The sequence below is a fragment of the Dromiciops gliroides genome, chromosome 4 (genome assembly GCF_019393635.1).
Source record: "Dromiciops gliroides isolate mDroGli1 chromosome 4, mDroGli1.pri, whole genome shotgun sequence".
Lineage (NCBI taxonomy): Eukaryota > Metazoa > Chordata > Mammalia > Microbiotheria > Microbiotheriidae > Dromiciops > Dromiciops gliroides.
Genome location: NC_057864.1, coordinates 263,319,607 through 263,336,733, shown reverse-complemented (window position 1 = coordinate 263,336,733; position 17,127 = coordinate 263,319,607). Strand labels below are relative to the sequence as shown.

At 37.9% G+C, this 17,127-nt stretch overlaps 1 protein-coding gene across 2 annotated transcripts in view; it reads left to right on the top strand.

The window, feature by feature from the left end:
• Positions 1–17,127, top strand: part of ADGRF5 (adhesion G protein-coupled receptor F5) — a 136,987-nt gene that overhangs the window by 95,767 nt on the left and 24,093 nt on the right. For both annotated transcript variants that reach the window (XM_044003872.1, XM_044003873.1), the window contains exons 7-12: positions 962–1,020; positions 1,674–1,816; positions 3,620–3,847; positions 4,834–5,037; positions 9,261–9,425; positions 13,144–13,353. In XM_044003872.1, the coding sequence (XP_043859807.1) occupies positions 962–1,020; positions 1,674–1,816; positions 3,620–3,847; positions 4,834–5,037; positions 9,261–9,425; positions 13,144–13,353 (1,009 nt within the window). The remainder of the gene's footprint in view (positions 1–961; positions 1,021–1,673; positions 1,817–3,619; positions 3,848–4,833; positions 5,038–9,260; positions 9,426–13,143; positions 13,354–17,127) is intronic.

The following is a 17,127-nucleotide window of genomic DNA, read 5'->3' as shown; positions in this document are numbered from 1 at the left end:
ATTTAGGAATAGGATAGAGACCTCAGAGAACAGCTGTTACTTTGGGATGAACTGGTCCCGTGAGGAGTAAGATCCCATCACACAGCCAACTCCTCTCCTCCCACTGTCCACTCTACATACAGAGAGATGCTGGATACAATGCTGTATCCAGAGGGATGCATCCAAAAATTAAAAAAAAAAAACAACAGAGAGATGCATCCAAACAAAGAGATGGATGCTGGAGAGATAGTCAGTGAGAAAGGTACATGGTGAAATGCAGATGGAGGACTTACCTGGGGATAAATTAGTAGCTAACTATCTCAACAAAGTTTTTCTATTGAATGCTAAGCAGTTATTTCTGGCTGCTGAAGGAATACAAGCATTGTAAGGATGCTCTAAATTTTGATACCCTAGGGCAAAGCCGTGGTTGCCTCAACCCAGCTATACCTCTAGTTTTTGCATACCCTGCAAATTGGATTCACAAGATCTTTTGGTGAGAGCATTTCTTTGCATCCTAATGCTACCTCATCCTAGTCCATAATTAAGAACAGTATCTTTGGGCATATTCACTCAAGCCAGGTGGAGAGTTACTCCATTAATTGAATATAAGGCTTCTTCAGAGCTTGATGAGCTCAGGCCATCTGAAGCTTCTCTAGCGGGGGAAAGTTGGTATTCAGAGAAAGAAAGTTTCTCCAAAGGCATGGGCAAAATCTGCAGAGACTTTGCAGGCTCCATCAGAGATTTAAACCTTCTTCTAATGAAGTTAGAAAATCTTGGTTATAAGTCATTAAACCAGCCTTTTTCAATCTCATAGCAGGGCTCCCCTAATTAAAAGGGGGTTCCTTTACTATTGACACTGAAAGTTAGAGATTACTGTGAGATTTCTATAGCTTGAAGTTGCTCTATCCAAAGTGTCTCATTTTAGGAAAAAATGCAGTCCAACTCCTCTTCTGACATCTCTTCCAATTATTTTGTTTTTCAGTTCAGGAAAGGCTACAGTATTTTACCAGGCTTCAAATCAGTGGTGATTACAGGCTTCAGGTGAGCATATTATTATTCTCTTGTTAATAAGAAGAACAACGGACTCCGAGATAGTATAGTTAGGATTGGATCTTAGCTCCAACATTGATTAAGTGTGTCTTTAGAAAGGCATTTAACTTTGCTGGGCTTCAATCTCATGTGGAAAATGAGGAGAATAATTGAAAACCATACTACAATGTAGAGCACACTGAATCTTTTTTTTAGGAGGCTTAAAGTTTGAATCCTGGCTCAGACTCTCCCTAGCTGTGTGGCCATGGGCAAGTAATTTCCTCATCTGGACCTCCATTTCCTTATTTATAAGATAGATGGATGGATGGATAGAGATAAGTAGATAGATAGATAAATAGATATATAGATGATAGATAGAAAGATAGATAAATGAATGATGGATAGATAGATGAACAGACTTGGCATGAGAAGATCTGAGGTCTAGACCAGGTAGTCACTTATTATATGACCTCAGGAAATTCTCTTCACCTCTCTAAGGCTATAATTTGGCATCTGTAAAATAGCAATGATAATAGCCCTATGATTTAACCCCCAGAGTTATGAGAGTCAGATGGGATGATGTATGTAAAATGATTTGTTAATTTTAATGTGCCATATTAATGTCAGCCATTATTATTTTTTTTATCATTTTGGTATTTGTGCAGGCAAGGAAGTATTGTTGTTTCCTACAATGTCCAGACAGCCAAACCTGCACCAAGAGAACTGAATGAAGCAAATGAACTAGTTAAGACACATGTCAATGCAACTTATAGAATGGATGCCCTCTCCTTTGAAGCAGCTCTTGATAGTAAGACTTCAATTCTTTACATTTTCTTATAAACAGAATAAAATTCTGCCCAAAATACAAAACTGTATAAATTAAGATCTGGAGAAGTTCCTTATATGGAGCCCCACATACCAGATCCAGCTCTAGGTTTGTGATCCTCTGATCTAAAACTTATTTAAATTAAGTATGATTTTATGAAGAAACACTATCATCATGATTCCTCTCAACACCATAAACTTCTATTGATTTGAAGCCCAAATCACAATAAACTCAGATCACTGGCACTCTATTTTCTTGCTCTGCTACTTTGAGAAAGACAAATGTGTGGGTGGGTAGAAGTTACAGCTAATATAAATATATTTTATTATTTAATATAATTTATTCACAAAAGAACACCCTGTGAGGAAGACCCATTCAGTCCAATCTCCTATACTTTCCATATCAGCAATAATATAAGAATTAATATTCAGAATGATGATCCCTTCCCCAAAGCATTATGAGGCTTACAAGCCATATTAAATCAGAATGGTAATGGCTATCATTTTGTTGACTATAATATGATAGTAACAATAACAATGAGTAGTATTCAAAGATAGCCTCTTGCTTAAGTAACTACATGCCTAATTTTAAAAGTATGTTTTAGTGCTCTACAAAAGAACATTTAATGATATTTAGAAAACATGCTATTATAAAGTGGATATTATGTCATCTTGCTGTTTTAAGTTGTATTAGAATTCATGGTCAGAAGTGTGTCAGGGAAGGATCGAGGATGATATTAAGATCACAGTCCTTAAAGCTTTGAAGAACCTATGTGGAAAAATAAATTAGATTTCTTTTGGGTGTCTCCAAAGACAAAAAGTTGAAATACACACATATATGCATATGCATATGTATGGATAGACATATATATACATATGTATATGTATATATACATATACATGCACACATATCTCTCTGTATACATAGATATATTTGTATGTATGTGTATCTCTATCTCTATCTCTCTATCTCTCTCATCTATCTCCTATCTCTATTTCTAACTCTATATCATCTCTACCTCTACCTCTATCTCTATCTATATATCCACATCCACATCTACATCCATATCTATATGCATATCTCAACCATCTAACAAATATAACTATCCCAAAATGGAATGGGATACCTAGTTAAGGAGCATTTGATATTTATAGTCTATCAAAGGTATTATAAGAAGAGGTTCCTACAGTGGATAGGAAATTGAACTAAACTAATTCCAAAGTCTATCCTAACTAATATTGTATTACTTTTAAAATTTATTTTAATGATTTTGTTTAAAGTTTCATCCTTGCAAGATGATAAATGATAAATAGTTTAATGTAAAAAAGACTGATCAGGACAACAAAGACATCCATTGCCTGGTCTTTGCCACCCTTCCCTTGACTTTCATTGAATTCAAAATCCAAGAACAGAATACAAGGCATAAAAGAAAAGACAAGTTATATACTGCAAACAAAGGAACAATAAGTATGAGGAAAAACAATAAATTAATTAGTGACTTTGATTTTATCTGTGAGATACTTTGATGTATATATCCTCCTACTACTTTTAAGCACATTTATTACCATTTGGCGCTACAATTATAGCAGATAAAATGAGGAATGTGTACCAAATTTGCCTCATCTTTTCCATTTGTGATGTACCACAAAGTTATGAGAGAGGCCTTTTGGTAGTTGTGACAGCCATGATATCCCAGGAAGGTACTCATTGAATTGAATTGAATCCATCTAGCATCCTTGCTTTTCCTTGTGTTTTGATTGGGACATCTTTTCTTTTGATTTTCAGATGAAACAAAGTTCTCCATTGTCCCAGAAATCATTTATGAAGGGGACACAGTGATGATGAAGTGTGAAAATGAAGTCCGATCAACAAACGTAACCTGGCGCTATGGTGAAAGGGACAGAGACATTCAGGACATTCAGAACAGCAGTAGATTCATCATTCGTACTTACCTGAGCCCTCAAGCTTCAATATCAATACTCACTATTCAGAATATTACTCTGAGTGATGCTGGTATGTTTGTTTTCTTCTTAATCCATAAGCTTATTATGGTGGAAGTGTGTGATGAAAACTGATAAATAAGAAAATTCTTCAAGCCATCAAGAATGAACTGAAAATGAAGCTGGAATATGTAGAAATCAGGCAAATCTGTTGGAGATCCTAAAGCTTCTTCACGGGTTAGATGGTTTTGAGTTGATTGGTTGGCAGTTTGTTTTTTGATAGAGCTATGAAGTTAGTTCCCAGAAAGTATCACTTTCATTTTGTAATTTAAAATATAAAACCAAAAACTTGTAGTAAATGTTGTATGTTTCAATTCAGTGATCTGGTGTTGTGATCATCTACCTACTTATCCCCCCCCCCAAATCCCCCTCCACCCCAATTGTATATTCTTCTGATGATACTTTTTACTTCTCTGGTCTAAATTCTTACTTGTAATGAGGTGTAGCCTAGACTCATAAGTCCCAAATCTGTCATGTAAGTATAAGGCTTTCTTTCCAAAGTTTTCCATTTCCCCAGGGCTTTATAACTTGCCCCTTTTGCCCCTTTTACTACACATTAATCCTTATTGCTCACTTGATTTATGTCCCTTCCCCATCCTATTTCTCTACCTTTTCCCTTTTCCCTTTTGGTATCCAATTGTTTTGGCAGACCAATTGTTGGTCTGCACCACTCCAAATTTCCCCAAAACTAAGGAGCCCTTCATTTTCATTTTTAAAAAACCTATCCAGGGGGCAGTGGATAGAGAACTAGTCCTTGAGTCAGAAGGACCTGAGTTCAAATCTGGTCTCAGACACTTGACCAGCTGGGTGACCCTGGGCAAGCCACTTAATCCCGATTGCCTTATGAAAAAAAAATCCTATCCAAAGGTTTAGAATTGTTTTAATATTTAAGTATTGATGTAACGTGACTAGTGACTACAATTATTTTAAAGGTTAATAATAATAATAACCAATAACATAATAAAATGACTGATAAGATATTTTTTTAATTTTTTTCAGGTAATTATGTTTGTACTCTAACGTATGACATTTTTGAATATGAGGGTCAGAAAAAGATCCATGTGATTGCCACAGAAATTGAAGCATCAGAAGACCTGAAGGTGATGTGTGACAACAATCCTGTATCTTTGAGTTGTTGCACTGAGAAAGATCTTAATTCGAGTAATATTGAATGGAATCAGGAGGGACTAATAAGCATTCCTGGTAAGTAGGAAGGTTCATTATTTTCTAGGATATGACCAGTGTAATTTACAAATAACTTGACCTGTTCTTCTAGGACAATACAAAAACTCAACTTTATACAGCATCTCTCTCTCTCTCTCTCTCTCTCTCTCTCTCTCTTTCTCTCTCTCTCTCTCTCTCTCTGTGGGGCAATGAGGGTTAAGTGACTTTCCCAGGGTCACAAGCTAGTTAAGTGTCAAGTGTCTGAGGCTGGATTTGAACTCAGGTCCTCGTGAATCCAGGGCGGGTGCTCTATCCACTGCACCACCTAGCTGCCCCCAACAGCATTTCAATGTTTACAAAAAACACCTGATTTCTACCCAACCACCCTATTAGGTAGAAAGTTAAAATGTTATTACCCCCATCTTACAAATGGGAAAACTGATGCATAAAAAGCGTGAATGATTTAGACAGAACCACATTTCAAAAGCAAGTTTCCTGATTTGAAATTCCATCCTTCAGCTGAACTTTTAGGTGTTACAGAGAGGTGGCACAGTAGATAAAGTACCAGTCCTGGAGTCAGGAAGACCTGAGTTGAAATCTGACGTCAAACACTTACCAGCTGAGTAATCCTGGGCAAGTTATTTAAACTATTTGCCTCTGTTTCCTTATCTATAAAAGGGGATAATAATAGCATTTACCTTCCAAGGTTATTGGAGGCAGCTAAGTGGCACAATTGGATTGTATGCTGGGCCTGAAGTCAAGAAGACTCATCTTCCTGAGTTCAAATCTGGCCTTAGATATTTAACCCTTTTTACCTCAGTTCCTCATCTATAAAATGAGTTGGAAAAGGAAATGGCACAACACTCCAGTATCTCTGCCAAGAAAAACCCAAATGAGGTCATGAAGTGTTAGACACAATTGAAATGACTGATCATCTAGGGTTATTGTGAGGGTCAGATGAGATAATATTTGTAAAATGCTTGGCACAGTACCTGGTTATATAAATGTTAGCTACTACTGTTATCTCTCCCAAGAACCATGTGAGCTGCTTTCAAGGAGGAACTGTCTCACTTTTCTATTTGTATCTCTAGAGTTCAGCATGGTGCTTGGCAACAATCAGGGCTTAATAAGTGTTTTTTAATTCATTTGCTTGTTCATTTCTGCTAAACCTGAATATTGGAATAGATAATATTGGAATAATATTGGAAGGTGATATTTTAAATACCCTTTTCTTTCTTTCCATATTTTCCATAGAAAAGTAGACTAGCATATTCTTTTTTTTGTTTTTAGGGCAATGAAGGTTAAGTGACTTGCCCAGAGTCACACAGCTAGTAAGTGCCAAGTGTCTGAGGCCAATTTTGAACTCAGGTCCTCCTGAATCCAGAGCCAGTGCTCTATCCACTGTACCACCTAGCTGCCGCCAGCATATTCTTTTTTAAAGTAATAATTGGTGTGTGTAGGCATGTTTAAAAAGCAGTCCTGGGGAAAACTTTCAAAGTCTTTTTGTTACTGGACAATTCCTTTTACATGTCTCAAAAATCATGAGTTGAATCTAAGTTCTTCCACAAACTAGTTCTTTGGGTAAGTCCCTTCCTCTCCCTAAGCCTCAGTTTCTTTTTTTTCCCGTTTTTTGGAGGGTCAATGAGGGTTAATTGACTTGTCAAGGGTCACACAGCTAGCAAGTGTCAAGTGTCTGAAGTATTTTGAACTCACATCCTACTGAATCCAGGGTTGGTTCTTTGTACACTGTGTTACCTAGCTGCTCCCAGATGTTTTTGTTTATTTTTTTTAATGACAACCAAGTATGGTGATTTTTTTAAAAGTTTGGAATAAAAACCATGGATTTTTCCCCACCATGTTATGCCAAAGGGGATTCCTGAACTGGGTGAATGCCCTCTAAAATCCTTTCCAAATGATTCTTATAATACATTCAAGTCCAAAGCTAGAACTGTTTGGTCTCTGTCTCCAGAGATAACAGTGGCAGCAGCCTTAAGAGGAAGAGGTCAAGCTGACTAGAGCACAGGGGAACTCCTAAACACCAAAGGAATACCCAGATGTGGGGAGATGTTTTTCCCTCTTCCTTCCCTATCCTTGGCAAGAGGTTAGGAAGGAAATCAGAATAAAGCATCTTTCTGTGTATTCATCAGTGGAAGCTTCACATAGCAGCTTGAGCACTGGGTTGGGAGTTAGGAAAACCTGAGTTCAAATCCCACCTCAGATACTTACAAGCTTACTCTAGACTAGTTTTAGCCCCAACCTCAGTTTCCTCATCTATACAATGGGACGTCTTTCTCAAAGGGCTATTGTGAAAATCAAATGAGATAATATATATATAAAGCTCTTTTCAAACCTTAATGTGCTTATATAAATGCCAACTATTGTTATTTTCTATCCTTTGTGGTCTGACAAGGTGTTTCCCATTTCTGGGTCCTTCTTTTGCTAATTTCTCTTTTCTTGTTTCTTATCTGCTTCTGTATTGATTTGTATATTTTTATTCCTGATACTTCTGCTATGGAGTAGTTAAGCAGTTTGCTCAAAATTACACAAGTAGGAAGCCAAGGAGTCTTAGCACTCAAGTGTTCTGACTCAGAACCCAGAGCTATAGAAAAACAGTGTAACAATTGGAATGACGCCACCTGTTGGAGACTTACTGTAGAAAAGCTCTGCCATGAGGTGAAGGTCTCTGAGGGCAAGACCATGAGTTTTGCCTTTGGCATCAGGAAGTGAGGTTTGCTTGTGGGAGGAAGAAGGAGGAGCCTGGCTCTCTGACTCGCTCTTTCCTGGGGACTCTGGTGGAGAAGGGAGCTAGGAATGCTCTCTCCCTTTAATAGATAGATGAATCTAGGCCTTTCGCTCTCTCTTTACCAAATTCTTATTCTCCTTAATAAATGCTTAAAAGTCTAACTCTTTCTAAAGCTTATAATTTATTGGCGACCACTCAGATATTTTAGACAGACTAGCTAGAATTTTAGCCTTAACAACAGAAAGACACTAACACAGGGAGAAACACAAAGCCACAGAGTTGGGGAAGAGTGACAGAAACAGGTGAGATGAGTGGCCCTGTTCTTCTGGTCTCCTCTATCCTTCTACTACCAGTCAAACTGAACCAACTCTCCCTTCTTGATTAACCAGAATTTAGGTAGATGTGGTTCATTGAGATAGAAAGAGATAAGGTTAGGAGTGGGTACAGGGATAAGAGTCTTCAAAGTTTTGGGGCAGAGGCCCAATATTTCTTGTTATATTTATTAAACCCCTACTATGTGCCGTGCACTGTGCTACACACTGAGAATACAAAGAAAGGGGGAGTGGGAAACAGCCCCTGTTTTCTAACAGCTTACAATCTATTGGAAGAGACAGCATGCAAACAGGTAGGTACAAATAATCAATTGGAGGTGGTGTCAGAGGGAAGGAAGACTTAAGAAGACCTTGTAAAAATAGGATTTTAGCTGAGACTTAGAGGAAGACAGGGAAGCTTAGAAGCAGAGATGAGGAGAGAGAAAATTTCAGGCATGGGGAAGAGCCAGTACAAATGGTCAGAGTAAAGAGGTAGAGTGTCACATGTGGCAAATGGCAAGGAAACCAGTGTCACTGGACCTTAGAGTGCCTGTAGAGAGATATAAGGTATAAGATGACTGCAAAGACAGGAAGATGTCAAATTATGAAAGGCTTTCCAAGGCAAACTAAAGATTTGATCCTAGAGACAATAAGGATCCACTAGAGTAACAACATCATAACAGATCCATCTTTTTCCCAATAGAAAAGCTAAATGATTTATTTTTAGTAGGTCAAGACACATGTGCAACCAAAAAACTTAAACAGGCATTGACAGGGTGGGAATATGAAAAGGGAAGGTTCAAATGGAGCCAGCCGATATAGACTTTCTCCCCTTAGAAGACTCTGAAGACCTCTCCCTTAGATATACAAAGAATTCTTGAAATAGAATTGATTTTTGCCCCTTTTATCCAAGTCAAAGAGACATGGTGGTATAACAGATAGAGATCTCAGCTCACAACTAGGAAGAAAAATTCAAGTCCAACTTCAGACCCAAATTGGCTGTATGACCCTGGTCAAGTCACTTACCCTCTTACTACTCCAGACAATTCTTTAAGAGTATGAGTGACAGAGAAGGTTCTCACCTGCCTTCATAGAGGGACCTTCCTCATCTGGGAGTTCCCTATACCAAGGAAATGACAGGTCTAGTCCCCATCCCTTATTAGAAATAAACCATCATTAGTAACAGCAATACAATTATTTCTTTGCAGGAATCAGCTCCACAGATTCTAGGTGCAGTAAATATACCATCAAGGCTGACGGAACTCAATGTCTAAGTGGATCAGCTGGAACAGAGGTATTTTACATATGCAAATTCCGCAGTGGCTACGGAGCCAATAGCAGCAGGAAGATAAAAGTCACATTTACATCTGTGGGTAAGAATTTGTTCTTTGGAGTGATGGGAATTCCAGTGTAGATACCTTACAATGTCACGTGAAATAATGTTCCAGTTTTTTCTCTAAGAAAAGAGATGAGGAAAGCAATCCACACCTTCAGGTGTAGGAAGAGGGAGTTATAGTCTCTTTGATGCTGAGTCAAATGGTATAACATTGGAGTTCACAAACTTGCAACCAGTCTTTAGTTCTGATATAGACAGTGGAAAGAGCAATCAACTTGGTGTCAGATCAGATTTGAATTTCTTTTTTTTTAATTTCATAATCATTTTGAAGTTAAATGCAAAAAAATCCATGTAAGTCACACAACACAAAAAGGATTCAATATGAAACCATGAATCTCCATTTCACACTGTTTATTTTTTTTAAGTTTAATAAATACTACTAATCATTTTCAAAGCTACCCTGCATTTTTGTGCTTCCTCCTGCATTTTTGTTTATTTTCTGCTGTGTATTTTTTTCTCACTACCTCCCCACCCTGCACTAGAGAAGGCTACCATTAGACACAGATACATGTGTATATATACACACACATATGTGTGTGTGTGTGTAAAATCATACTATACAACTTCTATTTATCAGTTCTTTCTCTGAAGGAGGATAGCATCTTTCATAGATCCTTTGTCACTGATCTGAGTATTTATAATACTCAAAATAACTAAGTCTTTCATAGTTGTTCTTCAAACAATATTGATGTTCTGTTTCCAGAATTTTCTTGGTGCTACTCATTTCACTCAGATTTGAATTTCATCTCTGTCACTTAACTACCTTTAAAAGGTAGCCTTGAACTTCCCAGGTCCTCAGTTTCCTCATCCATAAAATGAGGGGATTGAATTAGATGACCTTTGAGTTCACTACAGCTATAAATCTATGATTCTATGTTAATGGCATTCTTGCAAAGCAGTGTTGGTCAAGGCATTGTTTTGTGGGCTGTGCCTATATTGGGATGTGTTGTTAGAAACACATGCATTATTCATTTCTTCAATTAATAAAGACAAGACTATGTCTAAGGGGAAGAAGTTCAGACTGAGAAAAATCTTATTATGAAGTTTAGGGCTGGAGGTAAGGGTAGGAGTAAGGCTGCTCAGTTGGCTCTGAAAGAATCTACCAAGCTAAGAAGGTTTCTTTTATTTGAAGACCTCACTACCTTTGTACAGAGAAGCTCCTAATATTTTTATCCAGGTAAAATCTGATTAAAATAAAGAACAAAGGGGCAGCTAGGTGGCGCAATAGATAGAGCACTGGCCCTAGATTCAGGAGGACCTGAGTTCAAATCTGGCCTCAGACACTTAACACTTACTAGCTGTGTGACCCTAAGCAAGTCACTTAATCCCAATTGCCTCACCAAAAATAAATAGTAAAAAAAGAACAAAGACAGTAGAATAAAAGAGAAGAAGGCAGTGGGAGATTGAAGTTACCAATGGACAAAGGTCCCAGGGCCTATCTGTGTTACCTTGATTAATCATCTTTCAATAAACATTTTTTCCTAATTGCAACCTATTTATCCCCATAGCCTCTGGGCCTATCTTTTAAAATAATTTTGCTGATATCTTTTATTTTTATATAATTTGCATCACCTTGATCCATCAATTATCCTTCAACAAACATGTTCTCCAAGTAGTACCATTTATTCCCACAGTCTTATACCTCCATTTAAAAAAAATTATTGACATCTTATGTTTTTATATTACCTACACATCTCACTATATTTCTCCTTCTTAGCCCCTCCCAGAGAGTTATCTCTTAATACTATTTATATTTTTAAGAAAAAAGTTTTCCCAAACTAACAAACGTATCAAAACAATTCTTACATTACTTGTAGTTTTCCACAGTCATGGATTCCCTGCTTGTGTAAAGGAGCAGAGAAAGCGGGGGTGGGGGTGAAGGGAATCTTGTTTTCTTTGGGATGAAGTAGGGTCATTAAAATTTCACAGCATTTTTAGTAAGCATTTATTAAGTGCCTACTGTGTACTAGGCACGGTGTTTATTGAAGCCATCTTGGCTCTCAAAGAGCTTACATGGTGGGGTGGGATAGGGGGAAAGGGAAACAATATAAGAGGAGGTAGAATCCAGGGTGGGGGGAGGGTTTCGGGAGAGGAGAGATCAAAAAGGCTTCCTTTTAAAGGTATTATAAAAAGTGTCATAAAATGAAGAGGTTCAACTCTATGGCCTCTGAGATTTAGTCATTTTTCAGTAATATCCAATTCTTGTTAACCCTGTTTCTGGTTTTCTTGGCAGATATACTGGAGTGGTCTACCATTTCCTCCTCCAAGTTGAGGAGACTGAGGTAGACAGGGCTTAGTCACTTGTCCAGGGTCACACAGCTAGTATGTGCCTAAAGCTAGATTTGAACTAAGGAAGATGAGTCTTCCTGACCTGGCCAGGCCTGGCTGCCCTAAATTGATAATCCTCCCTAAAGTCATAGTCCCTTCACCAGAGGTTTTTCTGAAACCATCCACTTCATCATTTCTTACAGCACAATAGTATGCCATTATATTCATATACCATTACTTGTTCAGCTATTCCCCAATTGATGGGTATCCTCTGTTTCTAATTCTTTCTTTGGCCCCACACCTCTTTTTCTTTTTAAAAAAGTTCTTTATTATAAAGAGATAGCAGGGGGAAGCTAGGTGGAGCAGTGGATAAAGCACCAGCCCTGGATTTGGGAGGACCTGAGTTCAAATCCAACCTCAGACACTTGACACTAGCTGTGTGACCCTGGGCAAGTCACTTAACTCTCATTGCCCTGCAAGAGAGAGAGAGAGAGAGAGAGAGAGAGAGAGAGAGAGAGAGACTGAGAGCTAGCTTTCTGGGAGGGAGTATGGGTTGCAATATGAGTAAAAATCTAGGTGAAATAAAACAATTTTTTTAAATCAAAAAATAAAACCTAGTCCAACTGTAAATATAAAAATAAATTCCCTCCTCAAAAAATCATAAGGGATTCTTCTTAAATAGGAACAAATTGAGAAAGGGATACTGAGAACTACATAGAAAATTTCACTCTTTGCTGAGGCAAGTCTGTTCCATTTGAGGATCATTGTAATTGTTGGGGAGTTATTCCTTATGTGGAACTGAAATCTTCACCATATACTTCCCACATTCAGCTGTAGCATTCACCCATTGACTCGAATTCTCCTCTCTGTGGCCAAACAGATCACTCCTCTTCCACATGATGGCTCTTTAAATATTTTAATAACATGATCGTCTATCTCCCCTCCTCCACCACCACTTAACCTCACCCCCAGCCTTCTCTTCTCCAATCCCACAACCACTAATTCCTTCAGCTTAACCTAATAGAGTTAAGAATTCCCTCACCCACATACTTTGCCTCTTCCCTGCTCCAATGTATCCATGTTAGGATGTTAGGAATGAACGGGACAGCAGTGGCTTGGGTTAGAGGTCAACACCTGTGAATATTCAACCTTTTGTCACTGTTGATTATCAGGATATAATTCTAAGCTACAAGAGGAAGTGAACAAGTTCCGAGGGGATGTGATGGAAATGTGTGGCTCAAAGCACCATGAGCAACAGCCTGGAAACTAATCAAACAATGGAACACCGAGGACCCCATCTTGTCCAGACTAAGGACAGGATGGTCCATTGTATACATCTTTATCCTAAGATTCTCTCCCTCTGGATATTACCAAAAAAAGAGTGATCTTTTTGGCATTGTTTGTGATTTGCTTTTTTTTTCCCCCAGCTAATCTGACAGTAACCCCAGAACCGATCGTTATTTCTGAAGGACAGAATTTCTCCATAAAATGCATCAGCGATGTGAGTAGCTATGACTCGGTATTCTGGAACACTTCAGCTGGAACCAAAATAGACCCAAAGTATTATGTCACCAAGAGATATCCTGATAGAGCTGAATCAGTGCTTACTGTACAGACTGCAACAAAAGCTTGGAATGGTGAGTGGGAAGGCCAGATATGAGATAACAATTGTAAAGGGCTTAGCAAAGTGCCCTGCACAAAGATATCCTCAAATCAACTATTACCAGGGTGGGTTGTGACCTCTAGGAAAGACCTATGGACACAAGGCCCTTCAGGGAGACAGAAACCCCATAATACCATCAGAGGAGGAAAAAGAATCCATTTGGACCAGGGAAGAGTAGACCTGGAATATTTTCTCCTCTGATTGTTCCTAGGTCATCTCTCTGATGTCAAGTGCCCTCTGGCTGCCTATTAATTTTCTACTGTAACCACCCTGGGCCTCAAAGAACAGTTTTGGATAACTTCTTCAGAGAAAAGGAACTCAGAACGAACTTTTCACTTGTGTATTATTGGTCATGATATCTACAATATCAATGGGATAGGTGAGGATAGGATTTGGATAGGATGCCCTCACCCAGACACACTCCTAGCAAAAATCATCTTTCCAAATTAAAGCTGGGAAAAGGAAGTGATGTTAGGAATAAGATTCAGAAGGAACGACACATTCAGAGACCTCCTTTCACCTAAATATATCATATCAATATAATAACTGATATTTATATAGTATTTATAAATGTTCAAAAAAAAACCCCTTAACATACATCATCTTCTTTGAGCCTACTGAAATCTATAAGGTTAATACTGTAAGTATTATTATTTTCATTTTACTAGTAAGGGAATCGAAGCTCAGTGAGGTTGAAGGACTTGCTCAAAGTCATACAAGCAATAGAGACCAGGATCTGATCTTGGGTCATCCTGCCTTCAAGTTTAGCACTTTATAGTTGTCCCTTCCACATTATGGGGGGTGGGGCATGGTGTCCTTGGGACCTAAAAAATCCATGTAAAATGTTTTGTACCAGAGCAGGCCTGACTTTTTTTCCTTTTTTATGTGGTATTTACAGTAAATTATTGTAAAATTTGGGTTAAGTATTTGGTGCTAGGCTCTGTGTCATCTGCTGCCCTTTGTGTGTCATTCATGGCTTCCACAAAACTGTCCCAAAATTCCAGTTTAATTTCTTATGCTGACCCACCATATATTGAAACCACAATGGGGGAAGTTGTGATGTGGAAGGGATAACTGTCCGTGTGATTCCTGCTTGTGAGGAAGTATTCGAAACAAACTGGGAATCAGGTTCTGTGAGTTCTCATCATGATTCTGCTGGTTGGTGTTTGATATTTGTGTGACCAGCTCCCTCATTGGTAAACTAAAAGAAATTACAAGTAACTCAGCTCTTCTAGCTGGGTAGTCTCAGGGAGTAAATGGCTGAGCAGAAGCTTCCAAAAGCAAACAAACAAACAAAACACCCAAGGTGCATGCTACCCAATGCAGATTCTGGTTGGTACTTTAGTTGGGGGAAGGGGAGAGATAGGGAATCTCCTGGGAGGAGTCTCATACCTCCTGCCCCCAGATTGTGGGAGACTGTCAAGCCATCAATCATATACATCACTGGGTAAAAGTTATTTGGGCTATAATGGCCAAACAGCAAATTTACTTTAAACTCTCTGTAGAAAGGTACTAAAAACACAAACAAGCAAACAAAAGTAGTACAGCAGAATGAAAAATTCATTGGAAAATTCAGCGGGAAGACCCGGATTCCAAGCCTAACTCGCTAATCTACTAGCTATGTGACCCTGAACAAATCAGTCTCAGTTTCCTCTTCTATAAAATAGGGCAATAATCTTATAATACTACTAATTTTATACTCTTATAGTTGTTATGAGGCAAGCACATTATAAACTATAAAGCACTATAGTAATGTGAGTGGTAATTATTTTTATTATCTCATTCTTCATATTTTTCTCAATGTTGTTCAGTCATTTCACTTGTGTCCAACTTCATGAAGTTTTCTTGGCAGAGATACTAGAGTTGTTTGCCATTTCCTTCTTCAGCTCATTTTACAGATGAGGAAACTGAGACAAACAGGGTGAAGGGACTTGCCCAGAATCACACAGCAAGTAAGTGTGTGAAGTCCAATTTGAATTCGGGTCTTCCTGACTCTAGATCTAGCTCTTTATCAACTGTACCGCCTTGTTGCCCTGTGACACCTAGCTTTCTCAATGACCCTCAGATAAAAAGAGTCTAGGGTCAAGTCACTATCCTGCTATTATTCCTACATATTCAATGTTCTATAGACCATTGCAGTAGTGGATAACTGCTTTTATAGTTTAAAAAAGTACTAGGATGTAAACTTACCTTCTTTAGGTCTTCTGAAAGCATCTTTGGTACCAATCCATTAGCAGATAGGACAAGAGGGATTAAATATAGCTCAACAAATTCCTATAAGATTTTATTCTTCTCAGCCAGGTCTATATACATCCAAAGTTTTTGTGTTGTATGTTCCTTGGAAATCATGAGAATCTGGAATGGTGTCATTTATTAAAATATTGTACTTCCATTTTTGGAATCAATGTTATATATAGGCAAATATAGGTATCAGTTCAATGCATGATAACGGTCTAGTTCCAGTGTTAGTTGAACTCTCTAGAATATTTTAAAATCTATCTTTGTAGTATGGGGAACTTTGGTTTGTTAGTACATGAAGGGAAATGAGAATCTGATGTATTATTCTAGCCACTAGGTCATGTCTCACTAGTGATTTGATAGGTGCTAAATTTTACGGGCTGGACAATTTCTGTTGCACAATTTCTACCATCTCCTTGCTTAATCTATGTTGATCACTAATCTCAGTTCTTTAAAGACTGCCCTACTGTAGTCTCCATGGCAATGAAATGACATTCATTATAACATCCTACTGTTCCTGCAAACCAATCCTTGATGACTCAGACATTTGTTGGATGCTTCTTCATCAGCATAATGTTGACTGGATTCATGTGGATGGATCCCATGGAGGGCTTATTGGTCCTTTTTTTGGATCTTTGTAGTTCTATATTTTGTATTCTGAAGTAAGGAAGCAACTTTCAGTTATAGTTGATGATTCTGATGGCATATACCTGGTATGAGCATTTACTATTCCTCTATGATGTTTACTTATTCCTAGAGTACTTCTGATAGTTTTTTGATAATAAACATTTTTATTTAAAGTTTTGAGTTCCAAATTCTATCTTTCCTTCCTCCTGTCCCACCTCCCTGAGGCAGTAAGCAATCAGATATAGGTTATACATGTGCAATTCTGTGAAACACTACCATATTAGTCATTTTTTACAAGAAAATTCAAATAAAAGAAAAAATGAAAGAAATAAAGTAGAAAATAGCATGCTTCAGTTTGTGTTCAATCAATATCAGTTCTGTCTTTAGAAGTGGATAGTATGCTTCATCATTGGTCCTTTGGGATCATCTGGGATCATCATATTGCTAAAAATAGTTGTCATTCACAGTTCTTCATCAAATAATATCGTTGTCACTGTGTACATATGCTCACTTCACTATAATCATATAAGTCTCTCCAGGCTTTTCTGAAATTGCCCTATGTGTTATTTCTTATAGTACAATGATATTCCATCACAATCATATGCCACAGCTTGTTCAGCCATTCCCCAATTGATGGGCATTCCTTTGATTTCCAGGTCTGATTGTTTTTTAAACCAGTTTGTCATGATATTATAATTATAATTAGAGTGATTTTTATTGTTATTATCATTATTATTAGAGACAGAGTGCTGGATTTAGAGTCAGGGGACACCTCAGTTCAAATCTCACTTTGGACTTACTGGCTATATGTACATGGGAAAGTAATTTAACCTCTCTGAGCCTCAGTTTCCTCATCTGTAAAATAGAGATAAAGTACTTACTC